At 51.8% G+C, this 19,691-nt stretch overlaps 1 protein-coding gene across 2 annotated transcripts in view; it reads right to left on the bottom strand.

The window, feature by feature from the left end:
• The window catches only part of SEPTIN9 (septin 9), a 130,691-nt gene extending 111,879 nt beyond the window's left edge, over window positions 1-18,812 (bottom strand). The window contains exon 1 of one of the 2 annotated variants that reach the window (XM_021535812.3): window positions 18,184-18,812. In XM_021535812.3, coding sequence (XP_021391487.2) covers window positions 18,184-18,205 — 22 coding nt within the window. In that variant the 5' untranslated portion in view covers window positions 18,206-18,812. The remainder of the gene's footprint in view (window positions 1-18,183) is intronic. The other variant, XM_021535815.3, reaches the window with a different exon arrangement.
• Window positions 18,813-19,691: the final 879 nt, after the last annotated feature.

Raw genomic sequence — 19,691 nt, 5'->3', positions numbered from 1 at the left:
AATCAGTCAGGCCAAGAGTGGCTCGCTCAACCCCGTGGATGTGCCTCAGCAGGACAAAACCCAGCTCAGCCCCGCCTTGGCTAACTCGCTGAGCAATTTTTTTTCACATTTTATAATCAATGATTAATTCCCTCCAGATCCAGGGGCTCCAGCAGAAAGGCAGCAGCACCCAAAACCCCCGGGCTTCTCTGGAGTCTCCTTCACAACTGACAAAGCTCAGAATGGCCCCTGTTATTGTGTTAGTGCCAGGCTCACATTTAAATTGCTCCCTCCAGACAATATTGGACCAGGTTTTCTACTGCTTGATGCTTCTTGCAGCTGCTGATGTAACACAGTGGGTGTAAAGCATCCCAGTACTGAAATGGAAGCACCTTCTGGGTGCTCACCCTACTGCAGGGGATGGAATCCAGATTGTCTGGAGAAATCTCCAGTGGGACTTTCCTAGCTGAGTTGGCTGAATCTGAACCTAGAGCTAACCAGGGATCTGCCAGAGATGCTCATCTCCAACAAAGCCAATGCATACATTGTCCAGAACACACCAGAGTTTTTGGATGATACACACCAAACCTTCTGGGTACATGTACCAGTGAAGAGAGCCCACGTGAGGTTGATTTTCTCCTCACAGTAAGCCATCCATGCTGCTACACTCACATGATGTAAAACTCAAAAGAAGGAGAAGTGAGCAGTTCCCATTATCAACAGAAACCACACGGAGAGGACAAACAGCGGAGGATGCGACTCAGAACTCGCTCTCTCTGTGCAGTCCAGTAAAAACCAAAGCCAAACAAACAAAGAACCCAAGCCAAACAAAATTGGTGATGGAAAGGGATGGGCCAAACCAGCAGGAGCCATCCCACACTGTGCTGGAGTCAGCAAAGCAGCACCAGCTCAGCTGAGCAGGCAGCATGACCCTCGCTCCTGTGACACATACTGACTGCAGGGTCTGAGAGCAGGTAATCCAGCCTCCTCCTCCACCAGCACAGCACTGCAGGGTGTCCACACAGCTCTGGAGATGTCTCCATCCAAGAGCAGAACTGCTCTGGAGGTATCCACACTCCTCCTGGCTTCCTGGGCTGCACAGCTCCAAGGAAAATCACGGAGCTGCTTCGGGATGGTTCCACTCTGGGGTGCTGGGGGCTCCTCAGCAGAACAACCCCTCAGAGGGGTCACAGCACCTGCACAGCAGCAGCAGCTTTTAAAGCACAGGCTGGCAGGGTTGACTCCCCCCAGGGCAGCACCTGCAGCCCCTGGGCACTGCACACCCCCAGCCCCACCTCCTCCACCCCATCTTGCCCTCTGCCATCTCCTCAGGTGTGACATTCCCATTCTCTGGACAGACAGAATTCTGTCTCTCAGGACTGCACAGAGAGAAGAAGAGAAAACAATCTTTATCTCTGCTCCTTTGTTCTCCCATGTGGAATGTGGTGTGGAGATTGTTCACCTGCAGTGATGGCTGGGTTGGATCTGGTGAGGTTGTTTGGGGTCAGTGAATGGATCCAGCTGTGGCTCGGGCTCTCAGCAGAGTCACGAGTCTGAGTTGGGTAAGTAAGAAGTAAGTATGTAGAATGGGATACTATCTCTTTAAATAGTATATTAATGTAATATAGTATAGTTTTAATAAAGCTATCCTTCAGCCTTCTGATCTGGAGCCAGACATCATCATTTCTTCCCTGAGCCGGGGTCTTCTGCATTTTTACTGTCCTCAGGCCCTTCTGCTGTCACCTAGCAGCACATAAAGGACAGCAAGGATGTCCCTGCCCTGCCCAGGTACCAGTGCAGACTGCTGGGACAGGGTTCTCCACTCCTTGCCCATTGTGCAGGTCCATCTCAGCACTCCCAGGCCTGCTCAGGGTGTGCGACCTCTCGTTGTACCCATGTCACAGGTGCCATGCAGAGAGTGGGCAGTGAATTCCCTTCACCCACAGCTGCATTCCACTCTGCTTCATCCAGACAGGCCCTCAAAGCTCCAGGCATAAAAAAGAGCGACTGGAGAAGACCTGGAGCTGTTAACAGGGGAAAACCCACCCAGCCATGCAGGCTGAGCTGCAGAACTCTCATGCTGACACAGGACATCACCTTTGGAGGCAGAGCCTGCACGTGGAGGCGTCACTGGAGACAGCTGGGGACACAGGGGCTCAGGGGACTGCAAGGGAGGCATATCTGTGTGCCAACAGAAGAAAAATCTCTATTGCTCCGAGTCCAGTGAACCACACAATTACAGCTTCTCTTCCATTAGCTTGAAATCCACTTGCAACATTAACCTCAAAAGGAATACAGTTAAAAAAAAAAAAAAAGAGGAAAAATTTCATGTTCATTTCCAATACTAATCAGAAACATGCACTGAAGAATAAAAGACACTTTTCCAGATTCTATGTAACAGAAACTCTCTACAAAGGAGCTGAGCACAGCTAGAAAAATAAAAAAAACTTCAACCCTAGTGCATGGTTTCATTCTGGATCAAATATCTCTGGCAGAAAACTGAGCTTTCACCAGGATGGAGAGATGCTGGTGGGGTGGAGGGATGCTGCTGGGATGGAGGGAGGGAAGCTGGAGGATTGAGGAGGGATGCTGCTGGGATGGAGGAGGGATGCTGGAGGGATGCTGTGGCCAAAGGGCACTGATTGCAGACTCAGGAGTGCCCCACTACCTTCTCCAACACAGCCTAGATGCACCAACAAGCTGTGTCCAGGTCAAAGGCTGAGCACAGACAGCCTAAAACACCACCAATTTCCCTCCCATGGGAGCTGGAGCCACACAACCCTGCTCATCAGTACATGGAGCCATGAGTTCACACTTAAAAAGAGCCCAGCCCGAGGCTGGAGCTCAAATCATCCTCAAGGAAACCACAGGAAAATTTGCATTAGCAAGATGCAGCTATTCCTACCACAACACTCTACTTTAGCAGGTGCCAAAAGCATTCTAACACGAAAAAAAGTTCCAAAAGTTTGTGCTGATGATAAGAGGCAGCAAGATCAAGCCTCAATTTTTGCAGTGTTAGAAAGGCTTCCCCAAGGCCAGCAGTGGTCTGGCCACAGCAAAGGGCTCTTAGGTAGAAGGAGCAGTCCTGCACGTGGTGGTGGAGGGTGACGGGGGCTCAGCACTTGAACCTTGGCTCAAGTGTGGGCTCTGATTCAAATTGTTAACTCAAATTAAACTGCAGTAATTCTCAGGAAATCAATAGCTGCATCCATAAAGCTTAGAGGCCAGAAAATTGCCTTGGCTGACCCACAAACCCCACAGCACACACTTCTGTCTGGTCAGAGTGGATTCAAGCTCGTGCTTGAAATAAATCTTGGCTTTTTGGAGACGTTCGATTTCAGAGAAGACTAAAACATTGGAGTGACTTCAAGTGCTTTGGCAAGTTGTTCAAGAGCTAAAATGGCCTTCAAACAATACAGAGACTCCTTCTTCTCCCCATGAGCTTATCCTGAGGTGAGTAAGCTCAGTCCTCAGATATTCACTTCATAGCAATAACAAGATCATTTCACCACCCCTCGTGATCATCTGTTCTTTACTGACCACAAATTCCTCACAGCTGATACTCATTCAGAGATACGCTGGACAATCATGAAAGCACTAAAAAAAAATTAGCACAAGCAGTTTTTCATATTAAAAAAAAAAAGTGTGTTAGTCATCATCTGTGATTCTTCTGGTTGGAGTGTTCCAGTAATCCGGGCAGCGGTGAAGGTGCCACGTCACCACAGCAGATGACTTGTGCAGATGAATATTCACACCACCAATGTCCACACAAACTGGAAAGGAACTGCAAAACCAGGCCTTTTGTACGTGTTGTCAGCTCTGCTGGCTTAGGGGATTCTTTTTAGCAGCAGGAGGCAAGGGGAAAGGGTTTATTGGGAGTAAAAACTGCTCTCATGAAGCTCTGCTGGTTGGGTTTGGATCTGGTAAGCACTGTCAAGTCTAAAATCCCTCCAAGTTCACTGTAGAGCCTAACCAGATTTCCAGAAACATCTTGTCCCTCTAAATTTTCTGTCTTCACCATGCTCCTCACTCCTCACAGTGCTTATCTGCCAAAATCCAAGAGAGAGAAGGACCCAAGAACTGGAACTCAATGAACAGATGCCTCATGGCATTTTCACTGAATGAGGGAGTTTTGAGCTGGTAAATTCATGGCAAGAATGGCTTGGACCTGGTCCCATGTGCAGAACCTGCAGCAGAGGTGGGACGGAGGGAAGGCATCTGAACCCATCCAAGCTGCAGCCTTGCTCAAAGAAGGAAATAACTCTCACTTTAATAATCAAACTCTTACATTAACCAGCTGCCACAAGAGCTCCAGCAAGCTAGAAACGTGTTAGTTAATTAACATTAATAACACAAGTGTCCCCAGGAGCCTGAGTGGACAAGGGATAAGGCTCAGCACTTAGAGCACTATGGAAACAAAGGAAAAATAAATAATCAGTTCTTGTCCTTCACCCTCCAAAATCCCCCAATATTCACAGCTTCGGCCTCATAAGTGCACCTCACTCCCTCAGGTTCATCTGGCAATGGCCATGGAGAAAACCACAGGCAGATTTGAAGGAGGGGAAAGGGATTTTAGAAGCCCAGCGTGGTATTTCCATATGGATCAAATACTCCTGAGCCACCCCACAGCTCGGCTCCCCACTCCCCCAGGCCTGCAATGCTCTGCCTGTGACCACACAGGAGAAGTCCTGGTCAAACCTCCCAGCCCAGCATCTGCCCCTCTGCTCTGCTCCAGCACTCTGTGCAGTTCTAGCACACGAAGCAGCAACATGGTACTTCAGATTAAAAACAAAATAGAATTAAAAAGTCATCCTTACTTAGAGCTTAAATCAATTTCTCTCCATCTTTTTCTAACCTCAACGCAATCACTTTTTTTTTTCTTCCTCAGCCCCAGTGACCCCTCACAGCTTCCCTGCTTGCTTCACACACACACACACAGAACTCCCAAAATTGTGTTTCAGAGGGTCCCCCTGGCAACAAACACTGCTGGATTTATCCTGGGAGCCCTGCAAGCCTGGGGCTGCCATCGGGATGGAATACAGACCCCTTCTGTTGGCCAGGCTCTGCAAGGCAAATGTTGATTTTTCCCAGAGAGGGGTGGGGACATACAAAGGAGAAGAGCCCAGAACAAAGAGGCAGCAGCTCAGTGGCTGAAGGGCAGCAGATGACAAAGGGCAGGGGTTAAGGGCTCTCCTGAGCTGGGGTGACCCACAGGGTCCTTGGCAGGGCACCCAGAGCAGACTTTGGAACACCCAGCCCCAGTGAGCACCTCCCCATGAGAGCTGCAGGACAAACAGAGCAGCCTTTGGGTTTCAGGGCAATGTCTGACTCTGCAGATGCTGCAAAGGGAAAAGCTCAGCCTGGGATTTTCCTTAGGTGCAAGTCCCAGTCTCACTCCAGACTTGGACAAAGTGTCCTCTTCCTTCCTGCCCCGCAAGAGGTGCTCAACTGCAGCCAGGCAGCACCTGGGTGAAGGAACCAGGCAAAGGAGCAGCCAAGGGCCCATGGTCACTAAATCCCTTCCTAGCCAGAAGCTCAGATGAATATTCAGGGTCAGGATCCACTGTCTGGCCACTCAGTCAAGAACAAGCTACCTTGGAAGAATACCAAGATCAAGCAGGCAATGGCCACTCTTCCCTCCACATAAATCCCTCCAGATAAATACATTCTAAATATGCTTCAGGCTGCAAACACTGCCAGAGCCCTTCCACCTGAGCAGCCCCAGTGCAGCAGCAGCCTGAACACACACTCAGCACCACACAGCTCACACAGTGATGCCCCTGGGGTGCTCTGATGCTGCACAGAATTGCCTGAAAGTCAGAAAGCCCAAGCTCTGAGCTGTGGTTCAGCAGCTCCCTGCACAAAACCACTGAGCTCAGAATGGCAGCTTCTCCTTTGGGACATCATAAATGTACATTTATCTTTGACCCCAAGCCCAGTCACGTCTTGATTCTCTGCTCCTATGAGCTGATGCTGCCCTGGGCAGATGCTGAGGTGGGAGGACCAGCTCAGCCATGGGGCAAAGCCAGCTGCAAGCAGAGGAGTCACAACTGCTCAGCCACCATCAGGACTCCAACATGAGTCTCTGCACGTAATTTTCCTCCTCCACATACTCTTCCCTGCCTGCAAAATGAGGTGTCAAACACTTCCCCTGGTCAGAGGAGCTGCAGGGATATATTATTTAATGTTTTTACATTTTAGCTGTACTTTGAAGAATGACTCAGACACTATCTATAGATTCCTGAGATAATGTCCGCTGTCCTTAAACGGGAGAGAAGGGAAATTACAATTTGAAACTACAATGAAGCCTTGGCCTCGTACAATTGAGGGTTTTCTCCTAATAATTCTACCTCAGAAGTAGCCAAGGCAACCCAGTTTCATAAACTAATAACATTCTTTGGTGTTTTTCCTTGTATCTTACAATTATATTTAATAGTGGCCGCAGCAGGGAAGTTGGAACAGAACTTCAGCCAAACTTAGGACATATTTGAGTGCCTAAAGCTGCAGATCAGCTTTCACTGGAGCTTGCAGAAGTGCCTTTACAAACTTCAGTATAATTCCATCTGGATCTTACAAGATGACCCTCAAGCCACTCGTGTAGCTGTTTTTGGGACCATGGTTGGTCTTTCTGACTTGGAGATGGAAGAGAGAGCTCTGTCTGTGAGGGGCCAGTCAGCTCCAAGATTAAATTTCTTGTGTGCTCCCCTTCTGCCCCCAGAGTCTCTCTAGAAACCATTTCAAGGCATTTAATGAAGGGCCAGATTCTCACAGGTTCCCATGGTCCATGCTGTGTCCCAGAATCCATCAGAGATACCCAGCACAGAAGGAGTAAACTCATTTAAAAACAAGATGTACAATCAATATGTAAGTACCAATATCCTGTTGAGTTGCCCTTTAAAATCTTTGTAAGGGACAAGGGGCAGGCACTGATCTTTTATCTCTGGTGACCAGTGGGAGGACTCAAGGAAACAGCAGAAAGCTATGCCAAGGGAGGCTTAAGATGGATATTAGGAAAAGATTTTTCATCCAGAGGGTGGTGGGGCACAAACAGGCTCCCCAGGGCAGTGGTCTTGGCCTCAACCCAGCCAGAGTTCAAAGAAGAGTTTGGACAATGCTCTCAGGCACATGGTGGGACTTTGGGGCTGTCCTGTGCAGGGCCAGGAGTTGGACTTGATGAACCTTGTGTGTCCCATCTCAGAATATTTTTTGATTCTATGAAGAAAATAATTCTAGACCCAGCGCCTCCCTTCCTGCCAAGCCATGCTCTCCAGTAGCCAGCTCTAGAGCAGAGCAGCAGGAAAATTAGGAATGGGTTCATTTAAATAAAGCCCAGATATAAAAACCACCTCCTAAGGCTACTCCATGATTACACACACCCCTCTCCAGGTACCAAGAGGTCCCAATGGAGCTCCTTCTTCTAATGAGCTTCTCCAGCTGCCAGAAAGGGAACAGCAAAGCACCCAGCACCACCAAACAGCCCAGCCCTGCCAAAAGGCAGAGTGAAATCACTCCTGGCAAAGGTGAAAACCATTCCAAGTCATGCAGCAGTGCCTGCAGCCTGTGAGAAAGCCTTTCCAGAGAGAAAGAGGCTCACACAGGAGGCACAAAGCCTATTCTGTGGCTCTGGTGAAAGGCAGCATTGTCCATGGAACGTGGCGCGCTCGGTGTAACGGAGCTGTCCATGGAGTCCTGGGTCCCATCCAGAGCCCCCCCGAGTCACTCACCCAACAACCCAGATGTTCAGCCTCCACTGTGCAAATCCTTGCCACAAAAAAAGGCACTTGCAGCTACTCCTGGGTGACCCAAACCCCGGTGCACTGACCCTGGCACTGCCCAGCCCCCGTGCTGTGCCAAGCGGGGATTCCAGCGGGGTGAGATGCCTTGTGCAGGCTGACCCAGAGCAGAGCCAGACAGAGCTAAAGAATAAAGCACGGATTTATTCAAAGGATCTCCTCCATGGATCCACCTTGGGCAGCACCAGAGCCCAGCCAGGGCTGTACCCAAATGACCCAAAATGGTCCCAAAATGCACGAGCGCTCCCGGGGCTCTCCCTGGGATCAGTTCTGCTCCATTGGCACCTTGGAGTTCATTGTCCCATTCCAGCTCCAGCCCATCAGTCCCACCCTGCTTGTTTTTCTCTCTCCAGCCCACGCTGTTTGTGCTCCTGGGCTGAGGTTTGGATCATTTGTCCTTGGTGCCCAGCTGGAGCAGGAATTGTTTTGTCTCTGCTCTGTGCAGAGAGCTCACCATCCCCTGATGTGAAGCCCAGACCCACACACTAAAGCAGCACAGAATGTGAAAAATACAAAAGCTAAAATCAGTCCAGCTCCTGTACCTGCACAGGACACCCCAAGAGTCCCACCATGTGCCCAAGAGCATTGTCCAAATGCTCCTTGAGCTCAGACAGGCTCAGTGCTGTGACCACCTCCCTGAGGAGCCTGTCCCAGTGCTCAGCCACCCTCTGGGTGAAAAACTTTTCCTCATATCCAACCTAAACCTGCCCTGACCCAACTCCAGCCATTTCCTTGAGTGCTGTCACTAGTCACCAGAGTGAAGAGATCAGCACGTGGCCCTGCGATGCCCCTCATGAGGATTAATGTCCACATCCTGCCCCGAGCAGGGCTGGAGCTCCTGCAGGCTGTGTGCACAAGGCAGATCTGCTGTGGCTCTCTGAGCCCCTTGCAAGGTGCCACCTGCCACCTGTGTGTGTTTGCTCGGAGAGAAGCACAAACAAACCCACCCTGGCAGCCCGTACTCCCCCCGAAATTCAAACAAGAGCAGCTCCAGATGGGAAGCAGGAGAGCGTGAGCAGCCCTGGGGAGAGCAGAGCCTGTTTGGGCAGCCCCAGGCAGCACAGAGGAGGGGGTGAGGAGGGAGGAGAAAAGCCACAGCTCCTGGATACCTGGGGACATCTCTGCCAGCACAGACCTGGCCAGGCTGAGGGCTCCCACCAGCCAGGGGGGGTGACACTTGCTCTTCCTCAGCCTTTGCTGCAGGTAGAACAGAGCCTGCAGCCTCCTTAGCTCCCTGAACAGCCCCTGCCACCTCCCTGGGTGTCCTGTGCAAGCCTTTGTCCTTTCCCACCCACTGACCCACGCTGCTGTGTACACCTGACCTGTGGCAAGCACTTCTCAGCCCTGTGTGCCTGCCAGGAGCAGCCTGCCCATCACTTGGAGGGGTTCAGGACACAGAAATCCTGCCACAGGGCTAGGAACAAGGACACTGCTTATTTTTAGCCAGGACTGAGGTGAGGGTTTGCTCCTGTCTCAGCAGGAGCTGTGTGACTATGCCCTGTACCAGTCTTCCAGATCCTTCTCCTGTGTTACAACCTCTGCCAACAGGAGCCCAAAAACAGCCACCAAGGAAGAGGTGCAGCCTATAGAAGGGTTCAGTGCAAAACCCTGCAATATTCAGCACCCAGCACATTGCCATGGGAGCCTTTTCTGCCTCATCTCCATTCCCACATTTGTATTCAGGGCCCAAAGGAGATGAAAGGCTCAGGAAGATCTGAGCATGAATCCACACATGTTATGAAACATCTTTTTACTATTCCCTCTCCCATCACAGCTCAAGCACTGGGCTCTTGCTTTTTCCCACGATGAGCTCTAAAAACAAAGCCAAAAACACAAAACACAGCCACAGACACCCTCCTCCCCTCTCCCCTCCACATGCACTATAAAAAGAGATATATTTAAACCCCTGCTGCATGATGATGATTTCCTGGAGAGTGGCTGGTCCATGAAGGACCATGCACAGCAGAGGAAGCTCTGAAACCTCCCCAGATGGATCAAGCTGAGCTCACCCTTCCCCAGATGAACTCATTGCTCCCAGCACTGACTGCAGGGATCAGCTGTCAGACCATTGCCCATCACTGCTGAGAGGTTTATCTGACAAAAACCCAGCAGGGGAAATAACTCACAGCCTCTTGCTCCAGCTGCCAAGCAGGATGAGGAGACCACCCAAGCCACGACATCCCCAACAAGCCACAGCCCCGAGAGCCTTCCCCAGCTCTCAGATGTGGGGCTCCACAACTGGGGCATCTCACTTGTCAGAACAGCAATTTTGGGAAAGTGTTCACAGATGCAGATGGAAATTAATGTCAAAGGGTAATTAGCTGCAGTAATGGCAGTCCTTCAGGTTGGGTCTGAGCTGTTCAGGAGATAACAGCTTGGAGAGTCATAGCTTACCTGCTAAAAAAAAAAACCCCGAAAAAATCAATAAATTAAAAAACAAGCATTTGAAACCCTGTGGTGTTGTGGTTCTGAGACAGTTTGGGCACAACTCAAAGTCACATTTCTCAGCATTATCACCAATTTTATAAAACACACTCTAAAACACGTGAGGGCAGGACACCAGAGGGGAAAAAGCCCTGCATGAGGCAGAGTGGTCTGCAAGAACACATGACAAAGGTCTGCATTTAAGGATTTCATAGTTTTTCTAGCAACTGACCTCAGATAAGGACACTGCAGCACATGTGACTTTTATCACTAGAGCACTGAAAATCAGTGAGCTTGAAAACCTTCCCCAAAGCAAAGAGGACGAGGAGAATTAGGCTTGGACTGGTGGCATCATCAACTGCAATGCTTCAAATTCAATTCCATGCTGGCAAAGGATTTTGTTTCATCCTCATTCCTACTGATTAAAATGTACCTAGATTTTGATTTTAAGTTTGAAAGTTAATTGAAGGTCGTCCTGGGAGAATGATGGAAGCTGAGAATGCAGAGAGCAAAGGGTGAAATTTGCTCAAAAACCTTTCCAGGGTGCTGGTGGCTGTGTCCCCCATCTCAACCTGGCCAGGCTGAGGGCTCTCAGCAGTCAGGGGGGGTGACACTCGCTCTTCCTCAGCCTTTGCTGCAGGTAGAACAGAGCCTGCAGCCTCCTTAGCTCCCTGAACAGCCCCTGCCACCTCCCTGGGCTGTCCCCTGCAGGTCCCTTGTCCTGACTTGTCCTGCTCCAAGATTTGTTCTCCTCAGCAGCTCCTCTCTGTACGTGCCCAGGCACTCCCAGCTCAGCACTGAGTCACCCCACAGGGCTGAGGGCATCTCGTCCTGCTTCCTTATTTATTCTCTCCATTCCACAACGCTGCAGGCTGGAGCAAACGTGTCCCCAGGGGCTGTTCCCGGGATGTTCTGAGAGTCCCTGGCATGGCCACCACGGACGTGACTCTGGAGGAGCTGAGGGAACAAGGCAGTGTCAGGGACCCTCTGTCCCCAGCAGCTGCTCTGGGCTCAGCCCCATGAGGCCAGGCTCGTCCCAAAGGGAGTCAGTTTGTCCCTCAGCACATTCTCCCCCAGGAGCTGCAGCCCAAGCTCCACTCTTCCCTCAGTCCCCAGAATAGCAATACTCCCACTCCAGGAAATTATGGATTTTCTTGAGAATTACTGTGACCTTTTTAATTTCCATTCTGCCTTTAGCTGTCTCCTCCCCTACACTCCTTCTCTAAACAAATCTTGAAGCTGTACAAAGTGTTTCCTGTAAATAATACTCATCTGGCATGGACAAAGGGAAGAAAAAAACCCCTTTTGCTGCTAGTTCCAACTTGCAATCATCTCTCCAGTTTAACTTCCATCTGTTTGACCAGGGAGCAATGAAGGCAGCAGAGTGTTTGAGGGAGATGGAGGGGACAGTGGCACGCTCCGGCCATCAGATTTCAACCTGAAATGAGAAGTTCAGGTCATGGAAATGACTGATATTGTGCTTCAGAGTGTGCAGGGCAGTGATCAATGTTGAAACTCAGGCAAGAGCTTCCCAAGGAGCCCCTTCCTGCCCAGCACAGTCAGCTGCTCTCAGGAGTGTCACAGCACTGGACAAAACCTTTCCTTTCCCAGCCTCTGGTGCCATCCCCCATGGATGCCAACCCCATGAGAGGCTCAGGAAGCAGATGTGAGCCCCCCTCTGGAACCCAAACCTTGAGAGGGTGCCTGGGGCTGTCCAGTCACTGTGGGAAGGGGCTGGGTCCCCAGGGGCTGTGCTCTCCCAGCACAGCCCTGCCTGTGTGATTGCACAGGCAGCCAGGGCTGCACAAGCACAGCTGCTTCTCCTGAGGATGCCAGGGGAGCTCCCTGCTGTGGCTGTGGCACCCCAAGGGACAGGCTGTCCCCTGCAGGTCACCTCTGCCTGCTTTTTGTCAGCTCCCATCTGAGGGTTAAATGCTCACAGATCACTGCAATACCAATCCCTCTCCCCTTCCACAGAGGTTTCCTTGGATTTGGATCACGCCTGGTGCAGCCAACCCCTGGTCTAAGAGGCACAGGCAAAGCTCCCCACGTGCTGTCAGAGCTGCTTTTTGGGATGTGCCTGCAGCATCTCCCCCCTGCCTGGGCCACCACCTCTCCCTGCTCAGCCCAGGGGGTCCCAGGAAGAGGATGGGTGTTTTGGGGAAGCAGAAATCACCTCACTGGGCCCCACGGGACCTCTCATTGTGTTCTGCAAACGTCTGCGTGTTGTGGTTTGTTATTTATCTTTCTCCATAGGCTGGATTTCCTCGCTTCTCCAAACTGTTTTCTAACAGATGTGGGGATGTTTTTCTTACCTGGAGCAAAGCTCTACCCCTGCCCACACATGCCACCAAGGCTGGAAAGAGCAGAACACCCAACCAAACCCATCGCACCCCTGCTGTGGCCACCCCAGCACAGCACAGTGCTGCCACGGGAGGGTTTTTCATAGCAAGGGTCCATCAGTCACCAGGAGCCATCAGAAACATGTGATGGCACATTGCATTTACATCTGTAGCAATCCATTCTGTCAGCAAGGGAGTAAAATAAGACAATTGTGCCTTTTGATTGGACTTCTCATGCTCCCACCTCGGGTTTTGCAGCAAGGAAGGGCTGAGGAAAGTTTGCCAGGATTGATGCCAAGTGCCATCAACAGTTCTTGATAGCTGCTAAGCCACAGAAACCCTCTGTGAGGCCCTGAAGAACACTGTCCAGGGATCAAGGTGCTTTCATCCAACAGAGGATACAACCATCTGTAACACTCAAGAAAATTACAGGCTTCACTACACAAGAGAGGAGAGGTGTGTTAGAAATCAAATTCTCTGAAGAATATTGACCTTTTCTTTTTAAAAGCAGTCAGAAGAATGGTTCATTGTTTTAGGTGCTAACTACACAGTGCAGACCTGGGCAGTGCTGCCTCTTGTCAGTGGTGGCTTGGGAGCAGCACTGCCCTATTCTTATAGGAATAGAAGATATAGGCCTCTTCCTCTGCCACCCAGCACACACCAGCCACAGAAAAATTCAGGGATGTGGGGTGGGAAGGACATGCCTGCTTTTCCCTGGATCCCCCAGCACTCTGGACAAAGGTAGCTGCTCCCTCTGAGCATCTCTGAGTGTTGTTACAGCTCAAAAAACAATCCCTGGGCAGCAGGGATCATGAAAATCACTGTCCTACATGTGAGCAGCAATGGGGAAGTGGCAGAGCAGGGAACAGCACTGTGATGGATCAAGTGGTTAAAAACAGTAAAGAAATTAAGGGAGTTGGAGATAAAAACCCATCAGAGAAATGTGTCAATGTTGAGAATGTCAGCACTGAGCTGCTCCTCACTGGTTCAGAAATGTGAGAGATGAGTATGGACAGGCTGGAGATGTGTTTGTCCAAAAAAGAGCAAGGCTTTGCCATGCAGGAACAGCATTTTTTTTCTTATGGGGCTTAAAGCAAGGATGCACAGCATCAGCTCCAGGGACAGCCAGGAGGGGACCCTGGCACAGCACAAAGCAACAATCAGAGGCCAGAGCTGTTTCCCAGAGCTTCCAGCTGAGCTGGGATCACAGAATGGTTCAGGTTGAAATGGACCTTAAAGATGATTTCATTGCAATCCCTGCCACAGGACACCTTCCCCAAGAGCCCCATCCAACCTGGCTTCAGCACTTCCAGGCATGAGACAGCCACAAATTCTCTGGACAGCACCAGCAAATCCAATCTGATTTATAGTCTCTTTCCCATGTTTTATAGGGAATCATTTCACCAGGCACAATATGGGAAAATCCTCCTTCACTGATGGAATCACAGGTCCTGCTGCTCTTCCTGTATTTTTTCCTATAGCTTTAGCTCATATATGAAGAGTTATTTCTCCCTAAGTGCCTAAGCAATAAATTAGGAGTCTGTAGTTCAGGTAAGGGTGGGTGACACATAACCACTACAAATAATTCTGGTGGTACTGTAATTCTGGTGATCCTTATTTTAGTGAGTGCCAGCATCTCACATAAACCTGAAACTGAAACCAACCTTGGCCAAAACCACTCACACCATCCTTGAAAATACCTAAAACTTGTAGTGTCATTTATCACAAATCCTGTCTATTGCTTCTTTGGCTATGCAGTTGGGCTTGAATAATGGAAAGTGAGAATCAAAAAATCATTAAAAAGTAGTATTCCAGGGCAAGTTTGCCTTCAGCAACTGAAATAACAGACATCCCCAAGGCACACATGTAAGAGCTGGCTTCAGTAGAAGTCATTGCTGTGTAAAATCCCTGTTGCATGCTCTCCCCTCCTCCTGCTGCTGCTGCCAGGAGTTCCAGGAACAAAAGCAGTGCCAGGATGAGCCACACGTGCCCGTGGTTATGGCACAAAGGTCTCACTGAGCCTCTCTGCTCCTAAGAGGTGAGACACGCCAAGGTAAACTCTTCATCCCGACCCACCTACGTGGTGTGTGCTCAGAAGTCATGGCAGATGGGTTGGGATTGCCCTTGAAGTGCTTTAGGGAAGGTAAATCTTGCCTGGGGCAAGGGACAGCCCCACAACAGGAGAGCACTGCTGTGCCCATGGAGGAGGATGGAGCTGGAGGCTCAGCCCTGGGAAGTCAGACAAGGTTCAGGGGGACCCAGACCACAAAGGAGATCCAAAGTATGTCAGAGAGGGACAAATCCTGGCAGACACAATGAGCATCTAGCCTCAAAAGGTGTTTAGATGTTCATTTGTTTTTCCCTTTGCCATCATTTTCAGGAGCATCTCAAGCAGGCACTGCATTTCCAGCCTGCCAGAGGCTGTCAGCATCAGCTCTTGCAGCTGGGAAGTCACTTTGTCACATCCCCAGCCCCCCTGAGAGACAGCAGAGCCCTGCAGCACCCTGCACATCCATGTCTTGGAAAAGCAATCTGGATTCCCAGGGAAATTCCCCAAAGCAAGTGCCCATGGCTGTGCCCTGATTTATGAACACACCAGCCATGGAGAGCTGGCTCAGACTCACAGAGGTGGCCTCCCCAGTGCCATGGGTGATTCCTCCACCTTCATCCACCTTCTGCCCAATAAATCAGGGTGATTTCCTGGGGGCAGCGCCCAAATGAAGCCTTTGCAAGGCAGAGCAGCTCAGCAGCACTGCCTGTGCTCTTTGCAAGGTGTGAGGTGTTTGTGAGGAGGGTAAATCTCCTCTTGCTCCCTAGGAGTGTGTTGTGGGCACGGCTGCCCTTTTTGTTTGAACAGCTGCACCAGGGAAATCTCACAGCAGTGGTTCCAAAACACAACCCCAGCCCCTCTGAAGCAAAGGTACTGCCCAGATGTCAGCTCAGCTGTGCCACCGAGGGTTTGGGCACCGACCAGAGACACATCAGGGGCTTTGCAGTGCCCCAGCTGCACCCCAAACAAGCCAAGCAGCTAAGGACCCTTGGCCTCAAGCAGGTCACAGAGCTGGCAGCTTTTCTCTGCAGACACACAATTTGTGTCCCTGGGCTGTGTGTGGCACACAGTTTGTGTCCCTGGGCTGTGTGTGGCACAGTTTGTGTCCCTGGCAGTGGCTGTGGCCCAGCCCCATCCCCAGATGTTCCAGCTGTGCAAAGCAGGTGAGCAGCACTGGCAGCAATGAGCCAGGGAGTGCCCAGGGGTGCTGAGCAGCCACCCAAGGGAGCAGAGGGCACCCAGGGCAGTGCGTGGACATCAGGGTGTGAAATTTGGGGAAAGAACAAGAAGGGTGATGCTTGCAGCCTTCTGAAGTAGTGTGGTGTTGCTCTGCATGGGTTGAAGCCTTCTGGAATTGTGTGGTGACACTCTGTGTAGTGTGGCCATCTCAACTGTGACATTTCTGTCTCACAGCCAGTTGTATCCAGACCTCTCCTTGCACTGCTCCAACCACCTCAGGAGGCCACAACAAATAACAGGTTTCCCTACACCCAGCACACAACCATTAATACCCAATTTAATCCATTACAAGGTGCTAATCATCACACTCAGGCTGTCTCAGATTCCCAGCACACAAGCCCTAATAAACCTCCTGGCAGCCCATTTAGCAACGCTAATGAGAGAAGAAAAGTGTGCAAGAGAGAAAGGTTGCTAATTAATTTTAACCATAGACAGGCAGCAGCATCAGAGAGTGAATTTTCTGGGTGAAGCCAAACCTCCAGCTCCTGTATCTCATGAGCTCGGGCAGAGCCCTGTGGCAGTGATGTGGCTCAAGTGACTGGCAGCTGCCACCAGCAATGCTTGAGGGGTGGCCAGACCCGTGGCTTGGGGTATTAGGAGGATGCTGACGTGATGATACCACGTCCCCACAGTGGCCAGGCAAAGCCAGGGCAGAACTTGGCTGGCAGAGCACAGCCACAGGCTGGTGCCTGGAGCAGAGCAGAAATCAGCTGCAGAGCAAAGTCCAGCAGCTGGAGGAGCTGCCAGAGGCACCTGAGCTTCACAAGGTGAGCAGGGCACCTCTTAGAGGAGACTTGTGTGCACCAGGCACCTCCTGGGGCAGGATTTCACAGGGAATTCAGAGCAACGACACCAGGCATGAGTTAACCGGGGAGGAAGGAGCAGAGGGCACAATGCCCTCACCTCACAGGGCAAGCCTGGCAAAGCCAGGAGGGGGAGAAGGGAGAAAAGAGTCCAGCATGAGGAGATCCCATCTCTTATAGCTCATTTGGAAACGCCCAGGACAGCCAGTGTCACACACACACCACAGCCCTGTTCCCAGCACAGCCAGTGTCACACACACACACCACAGCCCTGTTCCCAGGACAGCCAGTGTCACACACACACCACAGCCCTGTTCCCAGCACAGCCAGTGTCACACACACACCACAGCCCTGTTCCCAGCACAGCCAGTGTCACACACACCACGGCCCTGTTCCCAGCACAGCCAGTGTCACACACACACCACAGCCCTGTTCCCAGCACAGCCAGTGTCACACACACAAACCACGGTCCTGTTCCCAGCATAGCCAGTGTCACACACACACACCACAGCCCTGTTCCCAGCACAGCCAGTGTCACACACACACACCATGGTCCTGTTCCCAGCACAGCCAGTGTCACACACACACCACAGCCTTGTTCCCAGCACAGCCAGTGTCACACACACACCACAGCCCTGTTCCCAGCACAGCCAGTGTCACACACACACCACAGCCCTGTTCCCAGGACAGCCAGTGTCACACACACACACCACAGCTCTGTTCTCAGGACAGCCAGTGTCACACACACACCACGGCCCTGTTCTCAGGACAGCCAGTGTCACACACACACCACAGCCCTGTTCTCAGCACAGCCAGTGTCACACACACCACAGCCCTGTTCCCAGGACAGCCAGTGTCACACACACACACACCACAGCCCTGTTCCCAGCACAGCCAGTGTCACACACACACACCACAGCCCTGTTCCCCGTACAGCCAGTGTCACACACACACCACAGCTCTGTTCCCAGCACAGCCAGTGTCACACACACACACCACAGCTCTGTTCTCAGGACAGCCAGTGTCACACACACACCACGGCCCTGTTCTCAGGACAGCCAGTGTCACACACACACCACAGCCCTGTTCTCAGCACAGCCAGTGTCACACACACCACAGCCCTGTTCTCAGCACAGCCAGTGTCACACACACCACAGCCCTGTTCCCAGGACAGCCAGTGTCACACACACACACACCACAGCCCTGTTCCCCGTACAGCCAGTGTCACACACACACCACGGTTCTGTTCCCATGTCACACTGCCACTAGGCGCTGGATGTCACCCCGTGCTGGCACAGGTGCCTTCCCATACCCGAGTCCGTGCCCCCAGTGCCGGGCTCTGCCTGGAACAAGCCGCCCCGTGCCTTTGCTTTGTTTTTTAAGCTTTTTAAGCCTTTTCCACTTGTTCACACACAGCGAAGCAGCCAGGAGCTGCTCCGGAGCGCTCGCAGCCAGGACGGATCGCGCACGTCCCACCTGGGCGGGGGGGTTTGAACCTTTTCCCTTTCCCAGCACAGACACAAAGGGCGAGGCGAGAGGAGAGCGAGGCTCACCTGAATACGAGGATTTCTTCATGCCGTCGCTCCGGGCGGGCACATGGGAGCAGGGGCGAGGCCGGGCGGGGTGCGCGGGGCCGGGGGTGCCGCGGTCCTTTTGTAGGCAGCGGCGGGGAGGGGACGCGCTCGGTGCCACCGCATCCGTGCGTGGCTGCGGCCGAGGGGCAGCTCCCGCTGAGCCGAGCACACACCTCGGCCACCGCTGAGGGCTGTTCCAAGTCTCCCGGCAGGGGAAAAGCGGGGCTCAGCCTCCCCCGAGGCTGCACCTTACCCCCGCGGCACGCAAAGCATCCCCGGGGCTCGGCCCTGCCGCCTCCCCGCCCTGCAAACCCGGGCGCGTTCAGCCGCCGCGGCAAAGGCAAGGGATGGAATTTCACGCCCCCGACCCGGCGCACCCCATGGGTTTGATTCAGCCTTTGGCTGCTGGAGCAGCTCAGGTCAGCGCTGCTCTCCCGGCTCCGGTTCAAAGTGCATTAGTGACCCGTGAAAACGCCTCTTTCCTCTCCAAACCACCTCGTCCCGGGCTCATTCAAGGTTGCGGAGCGAGCAAAGTGTTTGTGCAGGCTCACACCTCACTTACTCGCTGCTGCGGGGCGGGCAGAGAGGCACGGACCCCAGAAACAGCCCCCAAACTTTGCTCCAGGTGTGGGGGAAAGGATTTTACTGCTCCTCGTGTGCCAGGAGGGAGGGAGAAGGTGCTCGGCATCTCTCCCCTGCGAGAGGCAGGTTGGGCAATTAATTACACAAATGCAATCAGCCGGGGGCATTGCAAACGCAGACAGGAAGAAAGTCATAGCTGCTCTTAATTTGCTCTAAGGGCACAGGGAAGTGAGCACAGGGAGAGTGAACTGCTGAAGGAAGAGCCAGGCTGCTCCCTGGAAAGGTTTCCCCAGCCCCTCTGGTGGGTCACCCACACACAGAGGTGCACAAGTCCTGTTCACCCGAGAGAATTCCACCAGCTCTAAGGAAGGCATGGATCCCACAGGAAGGGTTTCTGCTTGGTTTCAGACTCTTCCAGAGTAGGGAAAATATTTCTGTCCCCAAAGCTGGCATTGCATGGGGACAGAGAAAGGCAGTAGATGAGCTGGATTAAGAAGATATGATCCTATCAGAATTTCTTACCATTTCTCAGCCATAGATTATCTCTTCTGTAACAGATATGAGAAAAAGGATTGTCTGAGTCTCTCTCCAGCTTTAGTGCAAAACTGGAAGAGCTGGCTGAAGTCACTGGGGGATTCAGTGCTAAGCAGCCAGACTTTGCACTGGAACAGCTCAGGAGCGCTCCACATTCCCAAGATTGTAGCAACAACAGCTACCAGAGCTGCAGGACACAACTCCAGTGCTGGGGTCTGCAGGGGGGAGATGTTTGCAAAAACTTCCATCCAAACAAAACTTCCATCAAAATAAAACCTCTTGAAAACCACCAAAGCTTTGTTGCTTAACCAAGCGCACCTTTAAGGCAATAGTAATGATATATTACCCTTTCCACAGGTGCTTTTGAAATC

This window comes from Lonchura striata, chromosome 18 (assembly GCF_050655825.1).
Source record: "Lonchura striata isolate lonStrDom1 chromosome 18, ASM5065582v1, whole genome shotgun sequence".
Taxonomy (NCBI): Eukaryota; Metazoa; Chordata; class Aves; order Passeriformes; family Estrildidae; genus Lonchura; species Lonchura striata.
Note: the sequence above shows the minus strand (reverse complement) of the source record. Positions and strands in the feature narration are given on the sequence as shown.